This window comes from Ursus americanus, chromosome 1 (genome assembly GCF_024610735.1).
Source record: "Ursus americanus isolate L20-20 chromosome 1, mUrsAme1.1.p, whole genome shotgun sequence".
Classification (NCBI taxonomy): domain Eukaryota; kingdom Metazoa; phylum Chordata; class Mammalia; order Carnivora; family Ursidae; genus Ursus; species Ursus americanus.
This window is the reverse complement of record NC_142127.1, coordinates 16,892,758-16,912,950: the sequence shown is the minus strand read 5'-3', so window position 1 is coordinate 16,912,950 and position 20,193 is coordinate 16,892,758. Positions and strand designations below refer to the sequence as shown.

The window sequence follows — 20,193 nt, the reverse complement described above, 5'->3', positions numbered from 1 at the left end:
ACACGGGTGTGTGTGTGTTGGAGGTGAGGGCTAGGGGCTTCCAGACCAAGGAGTACACACACAATGACCTGCACATCAGAGAAAACAAGGCTCTCTGGAAGACATGTAAAAGCCAAGAGGAGGCCAAGAGCATGAGGCAGGCCAGATGGTGTAAAGAAAGGAGAGGGGCTGGAGGTGAAATGGGAAGGCTCTCAACGAACACCTCCAGAACCCCCAGCCTGTTCTTCACTCAACTCTATGACAGCTCCCTGTCTTTTCTGCCCCCAATGTCCACACGTACCAAGAAAGGCTAAATCCTCCCCAGCCCTCGACTCGAAGTGCAGAAGGAGAGCACCCAGAAGGCGAACTATTCGGTGTCTTCAGATGGTGAACGACAGCCAAAATGTTGCAGGTCCTCAAAAAATTAATTCACTAATTAAAAATAAGCCACTATGAACGGACTCTGCGTAGAGAACAGGCAATGTTCTGGGACGGTGAAATGAACAGTGAGGTGGTTCAGCAGGCCGCTGAATGTTCCCGGAACGTCCCAGAAGTCTGGCAGCACACTGCCTGGGCGCTGGGGTGAGGAGTCTCGTCACTCTGCTGCCGCTGCGCTCAGCCAGGGTCTCCAGCGAGGGGGAGGAACAAGCACGATCACATACACACGTCTCGGCACCACTGTTTTTACATAAGGCAGAGGAGGCTGTGAAAGAGGGTGTCGTGCAGGGAATGAGAGCTATCCAAATACGGGCTACCTCGAGGCATGAGTCGTCGACTTCAGGGCTTCGTTTTCTCTCGTAAATGGTACGGGCAAATGTCTTGCATTTGTTTATCGAGGTGTAACGCACCTTGTTGGGGAAGTGAGAAAAATCAGACCACCTTCGGGAGTTTAGAAAAAGCAGTGTGTATAGCAGACCGAAGGCTGCTGACGGAAATAATGCCTAATTGGAGGGTCAAGCCAAGACCCTGTCAAGCGCAGAAAAAGCAGCAGTTACTTGTCAACAAGAAACAACATAATTTTCCCAAAATAGGTACAAATTAGGAGCTAGTCACTTGATGGACTATAAAAGAGCTTTGGAAATCATAAAGAACCTTGAAAAAAATTATTAAGGAAAAAAAAAAAAAAGGAGATCCAGAATTCTATTATGTATTTATAACCACGTAAAAATATAGCCGTGAAAACTATGATAATGCTTATGTTAGAATTTGGGGGCCTTTTTCCATGGGGGGATGCTTTTTGTTTTTGTGATAGGGTTAACATTTCTCTTCAATTTTACTGAAACGATAAAGGAAGTCTTTTAAATAGACTTCAAGAAAAAAAAGCAATTTTGCTATCAGGGTGATCTGAAGGAAGAAAGATTGAGGAGGCGTCCGGCAGGTACTTCAGAGGCCGGCAGGCTGTCTGGTGGGGCCGGGGAGAGCACCTGGGGAGGGGTATGGAGTGGGGGGTAGGGGGAGGGCAATGGGAGGGCACGGGGGTCTTTGAGCGGGGACAGCTTAGTCCAAGCTGAGCTTTTAAGAGCCAGCTCTGATGGCAAGAGGAAGGCCTTAGTGCCTAGCCCACAGGCCGCCTGGAGTGTGGACAAGAGGTGAGTGCAGGAACGAGGCGCTTGCCACGAGGGAGGAACTCCTAGACTTTTCAGCTTCTCGAAAAAAAGCATCACTCAGTAGATGTAGCCAAAGGGACTCAGCGTTGCCTGACCACTGAGATGGTCCCTATAGAAGCCACTTCGGGAGGTATCAGGAATAGTCTATACCGACACAAAAATGCCCAAATGCAAACAGAATACACAAAGAGGCTGGCTGCAGTGAAATTCTGAGATTTGGAGCAAAACAATAAAGGAAAATCAGGTTTTCCAACCTGTAGAAACTCTACCAACTTAGTGAGGAGAGGAGTTAGAGGAGAAACAGGAGCAGCTTTAAGGTGAGAAGTGTTCAACTCTGAATGTTGAAGAGCAAACGCGCTCTGGTCAGCACAACCTCATGCCATTGCTCCCGAAGACGCGTCAGCAATGGTGTGTTATTCTCTTTGTCCGCCAGCTGGGCCCTTTCTCCTCTCTCTGCACTTCACACACGCCAGAACACCGCTAAATCTGGTCAGACGACAGCTGGACTGGAAGACAACAGTTCTACAAGTACAACAACTCTATTCCTGGGGGTCTACACTTTCCGTTTTGCACCCCATCAGCACGAGATCTAGTCCAACTGTGTAATACACGTGCATATTTACACACCGATATGATTACTGTCGACCCACACAGTGAACACCAGTAAATATGCAGTGTTTAAAAATAATTAACAATACATAAATGTAACCTGACACTTCCTTTTTACACTCAAACCAACGATCTTCCCCTTCAGATCATGAGAATAGCCACAGTTACCTGAAGGGTGAGGGAATGGAAGATTCTGTGGGGATGACTGGGTTAGAGCAGACCCACCCTTTCATCATTGGGGTAGGAAAGGACCCCTCTGGAGAGGCACCCAAGTTCTCTGTGGGCAGGCTTTCGGAGTCACTGTTTTGTGCCAATTCGCCAGCCCAGACACATCACAATACAGCAAAGTTCTCCAACTGCTTAATTGCCCTCTTCATGTCCATATTTTCTCCATATAAGGCAGCGTCATTCATGAGAAAGCTTTCCACCAACCTGTGACGCGAAGGCCGTACCAACCACGGATGATCCCCACCTTGTTCTACTGTCTCTTTAAGAGAATTAAAATGCTGATTTTCTCATTCTTCATCCCTTTGGCATTTATTAGCTGTGATTTCTTCGTGATTAGCAAATTTCTTTCATCAACTTTTGATTACCTTCAAATACAACTTGCCCTAGAAAGGCAGGATCAAAGCTGGATTCTTTCCTTTTATTTTTCAGAGTAATGACGTGGTGTCCTAGCAACTTGCGAAGGGGGACCGATGGACTTTGTGGGCTTCTCTCATTTGAAGGATCATCCTGGACCCGCAGAGTATCCGTCACTGGTTTGACTGCAATCCGCTGTAGCTGTTCCTCTTTCTGATTCTCAAACTATCCGGTCTTTGGTTCCTATGTCCTTCTGACTCTACCCCAGTGGTCTTCCTTAGCTTCCGTGCTTTCTGGCATGTTGAGAGGTCCCCTTGTGACTGCTTCCTGCCCTAGACCTGGAATCCACTATTTGTCTGAGGAGGTTCCTTGTAGTGGGAAAGGTATTTATTTGAAAGATTTTGTTTATTTATCTGTCAGAGAGTGACAGACAGCCCAAGCAGGGGGAGCAGCAGGCAGAGGGAGAAGCAGGTTCCTGGCTGAGCAGGGAGCCTGATGCGGGTCTTGATCCCAGGACTCTGGGATCATGACCTGAGTCGAAGGTAGACGCTTAACCAACTGAGCCACCCAGGCATCCCCGTGGGGAAGGTACTGAAAAGGTTCCTAATCTGAGTGCTGAGGATACTCCTTGCTACTGGACTGTCTCTACTTCTGATCCTTTTCGAAGTACAGAGCTAGGAAACATTTCTTTTTTTGAAGAGAAAAGTAAGTTGATACTGATATTTCCTATTCAAGCCAAGGATGATACAGTCTTTACTTAAATTCTTTAAATACTACCCAACTTCTTGTATACTGAAAATCTGGGCTCCTACAGTAAACCTCTAAGAGTTTCAAATAACAACGTAAATATTTCCCACTATGAATATATGATCCAAAGACTGAGTTTTAAAGTCACTTGAAGTAATTATTTTCTCTGTGTGGGACATTCACACTAATCTGATAGAACATTAGGCGTGTTTTATTTTTTTCAATCTGTTTTCAGTTTTTAGTGAATTCTTTCTTTCCTTTCTTTCTTTCATTATGTAAAACATTTACTTGGTTCCCAAATTAAAATAAAGTACATTAAAGAGACATCTACTTTCTGCCTGGTCCTGCACCCCCTTCCTCCAGGGTAGTCATTTTCTTCGGCTTGTTATTTATCCATACTTTATTTCTTTTGAAAAGACAGGCAAATTCATATACACTAACATACACACACATTGCCCTCTTACACAGAAAGGAGTAAGTCGACAAGCTGCCCTGCCTGCTGGTTTTATTACTTCTCTGTATCCCAGTCATTGCCCTCAGAGCAGTGGGGACTGTCCTCACTGGTCCTTCCAGTTTCACAGTATTCCCCTCTCCCAGTGGACCATGTTATCCACTCAGCCCCCTAGTATGAACATCTAGGTTATTTCCACTCTTTGCCTATTACGAACAGTGTCACAACAAATGACCTGTGCACACACCATTTTTTATTTCTGCTCACTTATCTTTGGGAAAGACTCTTAGATATGACCTGCTCAGTCAAAAGGAAGATGTGTTGATAGTTTTGCTAGATCCAACAAATACGTGTTCCCCCCCACCCCCGGTTAGTACCAGGCTGCATTCTCACTAGTAGGGCAGGAAAAGATGGACGGACCCTCACCATTGGAATGGCTATGCTACCACCTTCGGGATCCTGGTGAACCTGATGTTGGGGACATGGTACCTTGGTGCGGTTAAAATACGCATTTCTCTCTACGGTGAGTGAGGGTAATGTGTTTTCAAATGCTTGGGGCAATAAGCTTCTCTTTCCTCAGAATGAGTAATGGCTTTGCCCATTTTCCTGTTTGGATTACGGAACGTTTCCTTCAGTTTTTAAAAGCTCTTTATATATTAAAGGATACTAATGCACCAAGATAGGCTTTATGTTTTTGCCATACAGGTTCTTTTTTCTTTTTTTTTATTAAGGCAGTCAAATGTATCAGTTTTCTCCCCTGACTCCTGCTGAATTCTGAGTAAATTCACCCCTTCCCAGGTTAATAGGAATTAAACCGTGTCTTCATCTTTCGTTACATTTTAAGCAATGCATTTCTTCCAATTCAGTTACCCAACACTGCTGAAATCCTCCATTCATGGAGGACAAAACAGGTTTTTAGGACTCTGATTTTCAACATTCTAGAAGAGAACCTAATACTTTCTGGAAACGCTTCCTGTTTCTACTCCCTGGACACAAGGCAACACCATCTTGTAGAGGACATCTATACAGCGCATCACTCGGGCTCTTCCGGCCATTTTAGAAAGGCCTAGCGGTTTTCATCTGACGTGGTGCAGAGGTTACTTCTCACCTTACTTTGTACCACCTCATCCTAGACCCTCGAAAGTTGTACAATAAAGTCAAACCAAGCGCTAACTGCAATCACGCCTTACCATGCTGCGCGGCCATCTGTCACCCAACACACCACATACTAGTTTGTGCCCTAAACTGTGCCCCCCGGGACGTGCTGCAATAGCAGGACGATACAGCCCCAAGAGCAGTAACAATGTGTGCCATGCATATAATATGCTCTTGCAAATTCTACTGAGCTGAAAAGAACACTGAACCCTTGACCATGAGCTCATTTTTAAGTCACCGCCCTCCAATTGCCATAACTCTTCTGTCTCATATGTCACATGCAAGAATTAAGCCCAATGTGCTCTTTGTTATGTTTGGTGAACCTGAGAAAAGGGTCATCTTTAGGTGACTGCATACAAGGGGGAGAGGCAAGCACACAGGGGAAAAGTAGGCCACGGGTCCCTTGGGTCTCAACAAAGGAAATAGATTCGCATCTTAGATACTAACTCTAGGATGAAAATCTCTGGATTAAAATTATTCTGACAACTTTGGAAAATGAGAATTCTCCATTCTGAGCATTCAAACGAAGTCAGGTTTAACTTGTGTAACATTTCCAGAATAGGACTTCACCGCATCACCAACGCATACGGACTTTAAGTTTATTTTGGGCATGATCATTATCAAATTTGGGAGTTTCCTTCACAATCCTCAGCTAATTATCAATAAAATGAGGCTCGAGGCAGTAAATTGATAGCAGCAGTAAGAAATGGTGAATGTAGGAAAGGGAACACGACAAACAGAAAAATGCGAAGCACCTAACACTGGGGTCAGTCAGTGCGTCATTTTTGAGGTGTCTGCTGTAACACCTCCTGAAATTATCACTGCCGTTGGCATCGATGACACCTTGTGAGCAAGAGCGAGTGAGATTTCATTCTGGCGCCAGCGCTCGAGAAGATGATTAAATATGGAACAGAGTGTAAAACAGTTTCATTTGGAAAAAACCTGACTTTTTTCTTTACAAGGGTTGATGCTTAGATAATTAAGACTTATTTTTTTGGGAAATCTATAAGACCTCATTCCTCAGCAGTCATCAGGTGGACCCTACACAGCATCCAGGCGGAATGAAACGTGTTTAGTGTCTGCCAATCCAGAATCCACCCGAAGTCCTTTCCCAAACGGTTTTCAGTGATACTTCATGTTGAACATGTTTTCTCTAGAACATTTTCAGGCTTTTCACAAAATGCTCACATGGCCTTTCAATTCCAATTAAACAACAGTAACAACAAAGAAATCAGTTATTCCCAAGGGAAAGGTTCCACAGCACACGTTTCTACAGCTAAAAGCCCTGAGAATCACTATCCAAAATACACAGCCATTTAGTTTCTTTTCCCATTTATCTTCGGTGGGGGGCATTCTGGAAAGCAGAGGTGACGTGTGAGTACTCACGGAACATGGTATAAAACTGCTGTGGGTTCAGATTCCACTTGCCCCAGGGCGTCTTGTGGCCTTTAGACTGGGCATAGTTAGCGTGGTTAAACTCTGGCTCGGTACCAAACGAATCCAGGACCCGGAGCATGCACCTGAAAGGAAAAAGCAATGCAGGTAAAACTATAACCCTGACCCCAAAGTTCAAAAGGTAAAAGCTCGGGCAGTGGGGGGGGGGGGGGGGAGGTGGCGGTGCCTGGGTGGCTCAGCTGTTAAGCGTCTGCCTTTAGCTCAAGTCATGATCCAGGGGTCCTGGGACAGAGCCCTGTGTCGGGCTCCCTGTTAGGTGGGGGGGTCTGCTACTCCCTCTCCCTCTGCCGACCCCACCCCCGCCCCACTCGTGCTCTCTCTCTCCCTCAAATAAATAAGATCTTAAAAAAAAAAAAAAAAAGTAAAAGCTCTAACCCATCCTGCAGGGACTACCCAAAATGGACAAATACTTTTCATCAGAAACACTAGTGGGTGGTAAGTGAGAGACTGTAGAATATATATACCAAACATCTCCATGTGTGACTTTTGAGCCTGAGCCATCACACACACATACATTTTGCTTCAGATTAGCTGACAAGTCACAGAAGATCACTCAAATAACAGCAAAACACAAAGTTCCACGAGAACTGGCATTGCAGACTGCCATGTTCACTGCCATCCCCCTAGCTAGGGCCGAGCATACAGTGGTGCCAAATGAAGAGTTGTGAAGAGACAAAGAACTACCATTTTTAGAAGTGGCTATGGTCTGAATATTTGTATTCCCCTCCCAAATTCTCAGGTTGAAACCCTAGCCCCCAAAGGTGATGGTACTGGGAAATGTGGCTCTGGGGGATGATTAGGTCATGAAGGTGGTTAGCTCATGAATGGGCTTAGTATTCTTATAAAAGAGACCCCACCGGGGCACCTGGGTGGCACACTTGCTTAAGTGTCCACTCTTGATTTAGGCTCAGGTCATGATCTCAGGGTCGTGGGATGGAGCCCCACGTCAGGCTCCACACTCAGCAGGGAGTCTGCCTAAGATTCTCTCTCTCCCTCTCCCTGCGCCCTTTCCACTCCTGATCTCTTTCTCTCTAAAATAAATAAATTAAAAAAAAAAAAAAGAGAGAGGGAGAGAGACACCCACAGAATTCCCCTGCTCCTTCCAGCAGGTGAGGACAAAGTGAGAAGCCCGAGAGCTGGAGGAAGGAGAGCCTCACTTTGACCATGCCGACTCTCTGACCTTGCACTTCAACCTCCAGAACTGTGAGCAATAAATGTTGTTTCTAAGCTACTCAGACTGTGGCATTTTGTTGCAGCAGCCTGAATGGATGAAGATGGAGGTCTTATTCTCCGTAAAGCCTAAGGCATGCCTTAGCTCTTTCAACAATCGTTGATCATTTTCATCGATTAATAAGAGTATTTAATTTTAGGTAGAGTTTAGAATCCCTCTTAAGAGGCAGTGTCGATTTTTATGTATTTGACAGTACCGGAACATTACTGCTTTCTTCCAGAGCCAGGAGTAAAACTGAAGATGTTTCATTTGGCTCTTCCAACAAAGGCTTCAAACTGGGTCAGCCAAATCTGGTCTACCACCTATTTCTGTATGGCTTGTGAACTAAGAATGATCTTTATGTTCAATGGTTTAAAAAAAAAAAAGGGGGGGGGATGGGATATTTTGTGACATGAAAATTAGATGAAATTCCATTTTCAGTGTTCAGAAATGAAGTTTTATTTCACATAGCCATGCCTAATTGTTCATTTAGAGTCTATGGCTGCTTTCACTCAATAACAGAGAACTTCAGTGGTTGCCACAGAGACCATATGACCAGCAAAGTCTAAAATATTTACTACATTGGCCCTTTACAGAAAGAGCCTTCGATCACTGCTTTAGAGCACACAAAAAAATGACCAATCACAAGAATCAATGCTGAAACTTCCTACATTAATTAACTCATTCCTCCAATTCATCACTGATTCTCAAAGCACTGATGTTAATTTAGCTTGGGCCTGGCCAATAAAAATAGCTCTGCTTCCTGTGGTTATACATCAGCAATACTTCTGAATGGCTCTTACTGGACCGATGAGCATAAAAGCAGATATATATTAAAAACCACATTTTAGAATCAGATAATGGCAAGTGAGTTGTAAGTACCGGATCCAGTTTCTTTCTTCCTTTTCCCACTATGATAAAGGCATTCTCTCAACTTTTTTTTTTTTTTACATCAACGTGTGATTCAGAAAAATAAAATGCAGACACCAGATTGGATTTTCCAGAAAAATCAATAGCAAATCACCACTTTCATGTGGTGATTTTCTCTTCCGAGATCGCCACCCTCTGTCCAGACAAGGAAGGGAGGAAAAGAAAGAGGACAGGAGGGAATACAAGCTGAGCACAGAAAGCGTTTCCTTATTTTGGACTCCTGTGTGGCTCTCGAGGAACATGCTACCATCACAGTGACAATTTTCCCAATTAGCACCAAGAATACCTACATCATCAGCCTGACAACCAACAGGTGGACGGAAACAGGGGCCACAGTCCAGGAAAAAGAAAGCTGGGGAACCAAGGAACTGACCCGTGTGTGTTTTCCCTGGTCTTTGAGTAGCTTGGGGTATTCCTTTTCTTAATAAAACATTGCCATCCCTTAACTTAGATATATTTTAGTATCAAAATTTGCATTAAAAACTTATATAAAAACCTTCCATATTATAATTAACTCTTTAACTAAAATAAGATACAAAAGCCACTGGTTGGAGCCAGCATACTTTCTTCTGAGAAAGATGGCAGCGTTCATGTAGGGATGACAGTGACTGTTGTGTACAGGGCTGTTGGAGAGCAGAAGGGGAGGGAGGGACACACACGGACAGGTGGGGCTGCTCCGCTCCTGCCCAAGGGCCAGGGCTGAGCCTCAAAGATTACAGGCACTGTGCAGGCACAGCAGGGAGGGACAGGCCACCCTTGTCCTAAGAAACCTTCCTCTGGAAGGCTTTGGCTACTTCGACTCATGTGCAATCTACTCTACACGGTATACGCCTCTCTAGCTTTGGCGTGTGATTTTATTTTTAACTTTGGAGTTTTATTGATTTTAAATTTAGATAATTAAGACAAACTCCGATGAGTCACGATGCCTGGTGGGAGCCTAACGCCTGCAAGCCCGGACTCTGATACCGTGCTACGTGATGCTGAGCTTCCTCCCAGAGGAAAGCTATAGCATGAATGACCGAATGTCTGAGAAACTTAGAATTCTACATCCTCCTACTTAAGCTTGGGTTTGGGAATTGTCTATTTTTTAGCTGACCTGGGTTTGTTTTATAAACCAGAGGCAGGGGATGGATCTCTGTATATGGCAGAGGAGGTTTAACATTATAGTTTCCCTCCTTCAATCACATCCTACAGCTGTGTGTTTGGAACTGGGTTTGTGTTGTTAATATTGATGCAGGTCCTCTAATGTCTTTTGTGTGTCTGAAGCATGAGGAACAGACAGAGGACTTAAAAAGATATTTGCCTTGCTGCCCAAGGCAGCTGGCCTCCTTCTAACAGGGATCGCTGCGGCAATGCCAAATGACTTCTGGAACATTCTCTTTGCTCTGAGCCACACTACTGTAAGATGGACAACTTCTTGCCAGGACCTACTTTCTACTTTGGAGTTGGATGTAAAACATGGTATATCTCGCACTATTTGCCCTCACTTTCCTGTGTGTCCTCAATACTCAGCAAAGACCTCATAAGAAGCGAAATGGGTATGAGTTTTGCAACCCCGAGGGGTATACTAGTTGAATGTAGGCACTGAACACATGTTTAACTGAATTTCTTGGGTCCCTACATAATTTGGAAAGAATTTACAAATATGTTTCCAAGATCAACAGGACTCAAGGTTTTGCTCCTAAATGGAAGATCAGATGACCCCTTTACATTTAATGGAATTCCTACCATGTACCATCGACCAAGATGAATTCAGAGAGTCCTGACAGTGTCTCATCATCAAAAGGGAAAGATGTGGCAAGAAATTTTCTAGAGGACCTGCTTGGTCTTTGGATGAAATCTTAGCTTCATCACACCACAAAGACAGCAGGGCTAAAGTCCTAACAGACCTCCTGCCAACTAATATCACTAACATAGACAATTTATTAAAGAAAGGGAAGATAGATACTACACCCTTCCATAAAATTCCTCTGAGACGGTGCCTTTTCCTCCAACAAGAATCTAATACCAACCAGTGGTGACCATTTTAATAATGAAATCATCCTTTTTAATTGACCTAAACCCTACCACTGAGGATATTTTTCCATCCCAACAGCCCTTCTTAATGGTGAGGATATGTGAGTCTAGGGATGCCCATGATGCCTTGGTCCTTTTGTACCAGATGCCTGCCATTTGCTAAATGCCAGAGAACAATAGATCTGCCCTTCCTTCCTTCTTTAATGCTGTAGCTAAAAAGGAAAAAAAAAAAATGATCGTTTACTTACATGGCTTATTAACCAAAAAGAAAGACGACTATTTCCACAGAACTGAGAACAAATGTGATGGCTTGTGATGTATGAAGATTTCAAGGAAAAAACAAACCAAAAACAAAACCAAACCAGGAATAATGTGATGCAGAAGGTAGAGTGTTATCCTGGCCCAAACCAAGATTTTTATTTTGCTTTCTGATGAAACTATATCCAAAAGAGAATGAAAAGCGCACCGTCTCTTCTCAATCAACCCCTTCCCTCTGTCCCTGAGTATGGCACCACCCAGAGAGAAAAAAATTTTGCTACTGGGAAGAAAACTCCAAGAAAATTTACAGACAATGACGTTTGCTCTACTATGTTTTGGAGATTCTTCTTAATATTTTGACTTTTTATTTCTTTTCAATTTCTACTAAAGGACTTGCAATCTGACATAGGCTTGGAGATTAAAGTTAATAAATAATATTAAATTATAAACCAATCTGAAATGGACCTAGTTCAAGTCATTAAGGATTCAATTATTGGGTCAAGTTAGAAGAACACGTCAAAATATCATTTTACCCAATAGCAATAGAAAAGAAACACATGGAGAGATTTCTAAGTCAGGGTACTTGAAAGATTTTCCAAGTGTTCTTTTAGGAAGTTGGTTCAAACTGTACGTCAACATTCACTTTCAGCTAGTCAGGTAGGTACTAACTTCAGGATTTTTAACCAAATATATGTACCACTGACACCATTAGATAAAATACGTTTATTTACATTTATTGGAAACTTTTAGAGGCCATAAATTAAAGCCAGTACCAACTCTAGTAAGGGGAAGATAACCAAAAATAGCATATTTCTCTTCTTTAAAAATTATTATTAAATTCAAACTGGATACTTTGCCTGGAGGCTGAAATTGACAGCTACCCTCATCTTGTTAAAAATGCATGTAAGTGTTACAAGATGTGTTGGAGGTATCACAGCATCAAACTAAGCCTTTTTAGAAAGACTGGAAGAAAACTGAAAGATTAGTAAACTTCATTATATAATTCACTGTTATTTAATGCCATGCTTGTGTACCATGTAAAATCATTTCAAACACTAAATCGTGGTCCCAAACCCATACTGAGGGAAACAACGAGTTCTTCTCCAAAATGATAAAGGTGTGCACTTGGGTCATCCTCAGCACAGGTCTTGTCTTAAAAAGTACAAGACCCCAGCATTCAGACAAGGTATTCACAGCTTTCTCTTCCAAAAATGACAACTCACGAGGAAAAGGGGAAGAGAAATGAGTCATCATCTCAAACCTGAGCAACATAAGAAATGACATTTTCCACATTTTATCCAAATTGCTACTTAAACAAATGAGATTGATGTAGGCACACAGAGAAGAATGAGGAGTATTAAGGAAGACAAAGAGGTGGCCGGACACTTACTTTCTATAACTAAAAGAAATCAATGAAAATAATGAATAGCCTTTGAAAGTAAAAAGTCACTGTGGAGAATGTGAATTTCACTTAGGAATGAGAAACCTACTCAGTCCGAAAGGTAATATTTGATAAGCTTTTTCTGCCTGTAACCATGTTCCCCAGTTTAAAAACAAAAACAAAACAACAACAACAAAAACTACCAACTTAGGACAGCAGGTAGCACTTACTGGTAGTGAACCCAGGACGGCCCAAGAGTTTTCTTGAATTGAGCGAGTCCTACGATATCAATATAAATGAGCTCAACAATCCTGTCTCCTACAGTTGGACAGCCAGATCGGTTTCCTACAACCTTCTTCATTATCCTTGAAAAAGGACAGGAAAGAGAAAAAAAAAAAAAAGAAAATAATAATTTATTTCAAGATACAACACTTGGCAACATTAATAGGCAAACAAACAACCCAAGAATGTTGTTGGGGAGGACTGCGTGGTTGGTCCCAATGTGCTGCCTATCCAAATTCTGCCCACCCATCAAGGCCTATCCAGAGCCCGGATTCAGATTCCGGCAAAAGTAAATGGTGGCCTGTGTACACACACACACACACACACACACACACACACAGACTTTGAAACCAAGGAAGAGCTGGGTCTGAATCTATCTCTACCACCTAGCTCCACTAGCAGCCATGAGATCTTAGACAAGTCACTAACCTCTCTGGTCTTTCCTCCTCATGGGAAACAAACAAAACAACCAACCCACAAAACAGGATTTGTGACAGAAAAGATAATAAGATAGCAACCTGTGAGGGATTCTTCAGGTGCTTAAATGAGGTATTAAAAAGAAAAGTGCCTAATGTGTCCCAGATACTCAGTGGCTATTGCTTTCCCCCATAGAACTTGTTCTCCTTACTCCAGCCCCTACTGACCTCCTAAAGGTCTTCAATTTCTAGCTGCTACAATATAAACTTCTATACTGTCTTGTGCTGTTTCCTAATTTTTCCTATGTCAGATTTTCCCTTCTGACTATTACATAACTGGCATTGTGATTTACAGTTTTTCATTACCCTTCCTTCCATCCACCCATATCCCCACCCAACCATACAAACCCCCCTCCTTGCACCCACAGGGAGCCAACATACTTGATCGTACACCAACTTCACACGCAGGAATAAAAACTACTCACTGAACCACACTGCCATTCACCCAGAAATCGGTCCTCGCTGATGCCTTTTATCCCTGCCCACACCCCATAACCATCCTTCACCAAAGTCTGGCCATCCTACTTCGAAGGACGAGTCCTAGAAGCAGGACTCTGCTCTGTAGCTCCTTACTGCCACTCCTTCAGGTACCCTCCTCCTCCTCTCATCTGACCCTCTGAAATTACCAGGTTCTGTATAACCAATTCCTTCCCAAGAATTTAAAAGTATTTCTACACAAAGCCGAAGAGTAAATACTTTCACCTTTGCAGGCTACATGTCCTCTGTCTCAACTATGTAACTCTGCCCTTAGAGAACAAAAGCAGTCATAGGCAATCCATCCACAATGGGTGTGGCTGTGTTCCCGAGGGAGATTCATAACAAAAACACACAGAAGACTGCATCTGCCCCACGGTGCCAGCATGTGTGGACTCCTGGTCGACCCTGTCTTCAGTGGTTCCCAAACTTGTCTGCATACTGGTATTATCTGCAGGCATTGAGATTCTCATGACTGTGTCCTATCCCAAAGGTTGTGATTTAATTAGTCTGGGATATGGTCTGGGCACTGGGAGGCCACAAAGATCCCCAGGTGATTCTAATGTGCAGGCATATTCAGGAACCACTGCTTTATGTTGCTTCCACAATTATCTTCTTAAATAAAACACACCTGGTTCTGTCACCAGTGCTTGAAGCACTCTGTAGACTTCTTGACCAACAAATTAAGTCTCTGCCTGGTAGACCCTTAATATGCCTTTTCTGACCTCCCTAGGGAGCACTTGCCCCTAGAGTTCCCACAGTTTTCCATTTATTCACCCACTCACTCAGTCCTTGACTCATCTCTTCACTGATTTGCTCGGTAACTATTCACGAGCACTCACTGGGTGCTAGGCACTATTCTAGGTGCCACATACACCATGGTGAGCAATAGTCACTGCTTCTGTACTCCCTTGGCTTACATTCTAGCATCCATGCCTCAATTAGTACTAATCACATTGCAATTAGTGTAATTATTACACAATGTATTAGCTGTAATTACCAAAAGATTGGCATTTCCTTGAACACATGCTGGTCATCTCTGTATATACCATAGCAAGAACCAGTGCCCAGAAAGTACTGAGAATGACTGCTGAATGCATGGATGGCTCGGCTTCACGGGCTATGTACACCATGTGTTTTAAAGCAAGCAGGAGGCAGCATGCTGAAGGGACATGCGTAGCGTTTAGGGGTTCAGAAGACCTCGGGTTTATCTAGATCCAAAAGGAGCAATTTAGTAAAGTGGTCAGGAGCACAGGATTTGAGGTCAGACAGGGGTAGAGCTCCAGTCCTGGCTCTCGCATGTTTTCCATGTGTTCTTAAACAACTCAGTTTCCTCATCTTTAAAATGCAGAAAGCAATAGCACTTACTTCCAAGTTTGCATAAATAGTACGTAAAATGCTCAGTATCTGATGCATGGTAGGTGTTCAACAGATGCTAGCTGTTTATAGTCACCATCAATACTGTGGTTATCCTAACTGTTAACGCTCCTATTTTAACTAATGCCCTGATCACAGTTTTAGCATATAGAAATCTTTTTAAAAAATGACAGTTGATATTTTTGCTTTCATCTCAACACTGCCACCCAACAGGTGTGCGGACCTTGGCCGTAACACAAGAGACCTCTCTGGGCATCAATGTTGTGGACAATAAAGTAGGAGCGGGGTGGGGGACATATTTTAACGCCCTTCCATCTCTAGAATGTTCACTTGAGGTATTTCTTCTGGAACATTTGGCATACTGCAACATGATAACTTGGCTGCTGGGAAGAAAGTCTCCATGGGCAGTTATCCAAAAGGAGAGGGGGTGCGAGAAGCATTCCTGCCTAGCCAGCTGTGTCAATCTATAAGAGATTAAGAGAGGGCTAGAGCCAGAAGCAGATTTCAGGGAAATAGAAAAGCCAGGTAGAGTTAACAGACTCCGACTGGAAAGTTGGCCTTACTGAAAGAGGATTGGATCAGGGCTTTCAAGAAACTCATTTTATCCAAATTAAATTATAAACAGGAACCTGCCCTATTTTAAGATTTGGAAGGCTTGATATTAAGTAGGGAATGGTATGAATTTCAGCAAGAGACAGGGAATTAGGAAAGTCAATAATGTTTTGTGCTGCACATGTTGGAAGCACCTGTAATAGCAAAGAATAAGCTCCTTAGTTTGAATTTTCTGGCATTCATAGATGAAGCCTCTGGAGCCTGCAGCTACAATGAAAACATATTATCCTTTTCACAGTGTATGTGTTTAGCTCCTGAAAATAATCTTCTTATCTCCTATTTAGTGAATTATCACTTTCATTTTCCTCCACAAGAAATTACACACTAATAGAGGGCTTTAAGAGTTTACAATTTCTTTTTTGTATTCTGATTTTAAAATTGAAAAGTAATCTCCTTACTCCTTGAGCTCAGCCAGTGAAGCTGAAATCCTAATGTCATGGCCCAGTAAGTACAGAGATGTAATTAAATCACTCCACTGAACTAATTCACCAAGAGGGCCACCACTGAAAGCTGTCTCCGCTATCTTAAATCCAGATTCCTTAGTCAGGAGTCCCAGGTGAACGAGGACCTGAAAAAAAAAAACACATAAAAACAAAGGAGAGGCATATATTGATTCCCACTGAACCAAGTACAAACTCCACAGTAACACACCAAAAGCAACCAACCAATTCTAAAGTGATGTTTACGTTCTAATGAAACCTCAACATGGCGTAAGATTTTTCTAGAAGGGACCAAAAAATGGAAGGAAATGAAATTCACTACTGCCCCTTTTATGACTGTGAACGTGACATACGGACAATCTGTTTTTAAAAAGCAGGATACATTTGGGAAATCAGAATTAAAGGAGTGTAAGCCAGGGCAATAAAATATCATTTAACAATATTGGGTTTTTCCCTCACAGCTGGAATATTTTTAAGGTTTTAATGTAAAAAAATTTCAAACATATCCAAAATCAGACATGATAATGCAGTCAATTCCAATGTACTCACACATAAATTTCACAATTACTAACTCAGTGTCTTAATGTACACTCATTTTCTTCCAACCCCTCTAGCTTATGTTGAAGCAAATCCTAAAGACCCTCTCCTTTCACCTGCAAATACTTCAGTTTGTATTTCTAAAAGAAACAGACCTTCAGTTAAAAAACATAACCATACCACTACCACCCCTAAAATAGCTATTAATTCCTTAATATCAGTCAATATCCGGTTAGTGTCTACACTTCCTCAACTGTTCCTTTTTTCAAGCGCAGTTGTTGCAGTCAGAAGTCAAATAAAGTGCATAAACTATAATTGCCTCATTTATTTCTTAGGCTTCTTTAACCCCATCCTTTAGAGGTGGGGAGAGTTTTAATTTATTTGTCAAAGAGACAAGGTTGTATTTCCAGTAGAGTCTCTCACACTTCGGGATTTGCTGATTATATAGAACAGATTCTTCTACCCCTTGTATTTATAGTAAATTAGTAATTAGATCCACAGGCATGATTCAATTCATATTTGATATTTTTGGCGACACTACTTCCTAGGTAGTACTGTGTGCTTCCACTAATGGGAACAACGTCTGGGATCTCTGGTGATGTTAGCAGCCTACTGGTCACTAACTAGATGCGTTCATCTGTTAGGGTTGCAAAATGGTGATATTTTATTATTCCTTCTACATTTATTAGCTGTAATGCTTCTATAAAGAGAAACTATCCCCCTTCCTCCACAATCAACTATTCGATTCGGCTCTGCTGAAGTACAGGCTGACGTAGAAAAAGCTCGGTAAGTATTTGACTCTTGCCATTTATGTTTTCAAAATAACAAATTTGTTCATTAGCCTACTCTGATGACCATCAATGAGGCTTTTTAAAGGTATCATTATAAAATCATAGATAAAAGTATATTAGATGCATTTCAATAAGCTGTAGTTATTATCCTTATGGCTCATCAAATTGTCCTATCTTGCCAACGGGAGGCCATTCAAACTGGCTTGTAAGTTCTTCTGACACAATTCTAGGAGTCTTTGAGAGTTTCTTTGCTCTCCAGTATGACAGATGTTCCCAGCTCATCATGTACAACTTTGGTCTCAGACCTTGACCAACATTCTTCCAAGAACCTCTTAGACCATTTAGTGGAAATGGCATCTAAAGATCAAGGTCTGCTGCTTAAGGGGACTCTAGTTAGTCACTGTCTGTAGCCCTTTTCAGTGGACGTAGCTGGAAATTTATTTCTCCTCCAGGATAAAACCAATCATAAATTCACATGGGTCCTTCCCATTCAAGCTCAGGATCAGAGTAGCTTTGCATAACATTACCAGTCTTACAGATGTTATTTCCTCTCTCCCACACGGAAAATCGCACTTCTTGAGAATACTAACAGAAGTACTTTGCTTTATTCCAATATGCAGAAGGGATTCAGAATGAGCATCTCTACACCACCACCTACTAAGTGTAAACTTAGCAAAACTCAGTAAAACTTCTTTGAAGCTATTTTGCAGGTTTTTTTTGTCCTTTGTGATATACAGTCAGAAATGCTGAACTGTCTGTGTTCTAGTCACTAAAAAGTGTAGTTCTTTGTGTGTTTACTGTAAAACTGGATATGTAGTCAGCTCATGTCTCATTTTCTTTGTAATTTTTAGATACTGTTTTTTTGTAATTCAATTTTGTTTACACTATGTCAAGTGATTCTAGTATGAAATCTACAAAGATATATTTAGTTAAGTCTAGTGTCTACACCCATTGCCTCCATGCTATTCCCTCTTCCCCCATTTTTAAGTGTGCAGTGGCATTAAGTACATCCACAATGCGATGCAACTAGTGCCACTGTCCATCTTTTTTATCTTTAATTTCATAGTTTATCCTTCTATTTTTAAAAATATGAGCAAGCATATATTTATATTATATATACATCGTGTGTGTACATGTACATATCTTTATATATACATGTAGGTATATAAAAATATAAAATTCTCTCTTCCTTTTAAAAATAATGTTCACTGTTCTCCATCTAGTATTTATTGACCTAACAATATATCCTAGAGATTATTGCATAGGATTACGTAAAAATACTGTATTTCTTCTTACAACCCACCTGCATTTTTGACCTCATACTCTTCTACAGAGGACTATCTGGGGCCTGAACATTTGGACCTGCTGTTTCATAAACTCAAGGGATTTAGCAAAACGGAATCACTAAACTGTGACTTGGGGTTTTGCAAGTTCATCATCCTTATTTCCTTTCTTTGAGGATATCAAATTAGTCAAATTAGGAACACCGAAGTAATTTTAAATTAAGTTTTAGACATGGGTACTAAAGATCGCGTAATTTGCTCTGTTGTTTGTCGTCCGAACAGTTACTCTAAAGCCAAGGCCATTTAACCTACAACCATAGAGTATAAAACCTTTCAGGCTCAGGGTTATTCCCAGAGGTTTTCTAAGCAAATCCTCATGAACTTCAAACAAATTGGCCCCAGTTTAATTGATAGTATCTCTCCCTCAAGAACATAAGCAGAAGCACCAACTCAACATAGCGGCAATGGAACTCATCAGTTGCGCAAAGCCCAGAACTGACAAATGCCACAACCAGGAGATTGCCGTGATGACATAACAACAAGTTTTCCTCTGGGTAAAGCCAAGAGGGTTAAGTTTCCCGATGCCACAGGGACAGTCAGAATGGTTCAAAGGAAAATCTCACAGGCAGATAGTCTGCTTGGCTTCCCCCAAGAAACATGTGTGCTGGTCCCTGCTAAGCAGGATTACTGTAATTGGGGAAAGGAAAGCCCAAAAAAGGCTGTACAAGAGACTGAGCAGACTCCCCCTGAGGGAGTATCATTTGAGACATGACATTTCTCTTAGTCTTGTTTCCAAGCAAAATCGAATTTTAAAAGAAAACTGGCATCTAACTGAACTGAATTCATCAGAAACTCACTTTCTTCCGCTTTCTCTTTTCAAGATTCTGCTTTTCTGCCAGAGACTTGATTGCTTGGATCCACGCATCAGCCATTCGCCGGATCCGGAGTCTCATCCACCGGAATTCTTCATGCTTTTTCATCATGCTGTAGAGAATATTAAAATCCGTACGAATTTCCGCCTAGAAACAGAAATTTAATAAAAATGAACAGAAGATAAAAAGTCAGAAGGCATAATGGTTGTCATGATGTGACATCTGAAAACTTGAAAGAGCTAGTCAATTAAATACAAGGCTTCCAAAGTGAGGCTTGTCTGTTGCACAGCTTTACTTCAAGGCCCCAGGATTACAAATTAAAGTAAAGGCCCCTGACTGCTGATCTGCTGTAAGGGACATCATTAAAAAATCAGAAATTGAGAAAGGCCTAGCACAGTCATTGCAAAGCCCTGAGTTACATTAAAATGCCTTTTTTTGTTTGTTTGTTTACAATGAGTACGCTCAATGTACCTGGAAATTCTCTGCACCCGAATTTATTGCCACTTGGATCTACTGCAAGGGAGCAGCCTCCTGGAAAAAGTCAAGGCAATTCCTAACAGGCTGCTGGCATTGTGTAGGGTGCCAAAAAGCCCTCGTCTTCCCAAAAAGTTAAGCAGGGAAATAAATGTTCATCTTCTAGCTTTGTCCCAATCTCGAACAAATAAAAGT

The 20,193-nt window shown here is 42.0% G+C and overlaps 1 protein-coding gene across 13 annotated transcripts in view; it reads right to left on the bottom strand.

Annotated features, from left to right (window-relative positions):
* Positions 1-20,193, bottom strand: part of MGAT5 (alpha-1,6-mannosylglycoprotein 6-beta-N-acetylglucosaminyltransferase) — a 332,386-nt gene that overhangs the window by 102,828 nt on the left and 209,365 nt on the right. For all 13 annotated transcript variants that reach the window (XM_045783126.2, XM_087857425.1, XM_045783144.2 and 10 more), the window contains 4 exons: positions 19,510-19,671; positions 16,000-16,169; positions 12,611-12,745; positions 6,517-6,650 (listed from right to left, as the gene is read on the bottom strand). In XM_045783126.2, coding sequence (XP_045639082.1) covers positions 6,517-6,650; positions 12,611-12,745; positions 16,000-16,169; positions 19,510-19,671 — 601 coding nt within the window. The remainder of the gene's footprint in view (positions 1-6,516; positions 6,651-12,610; positions 12,746-15,999; positions 16,170-19,509; positions 19,672-20,193) is intronic.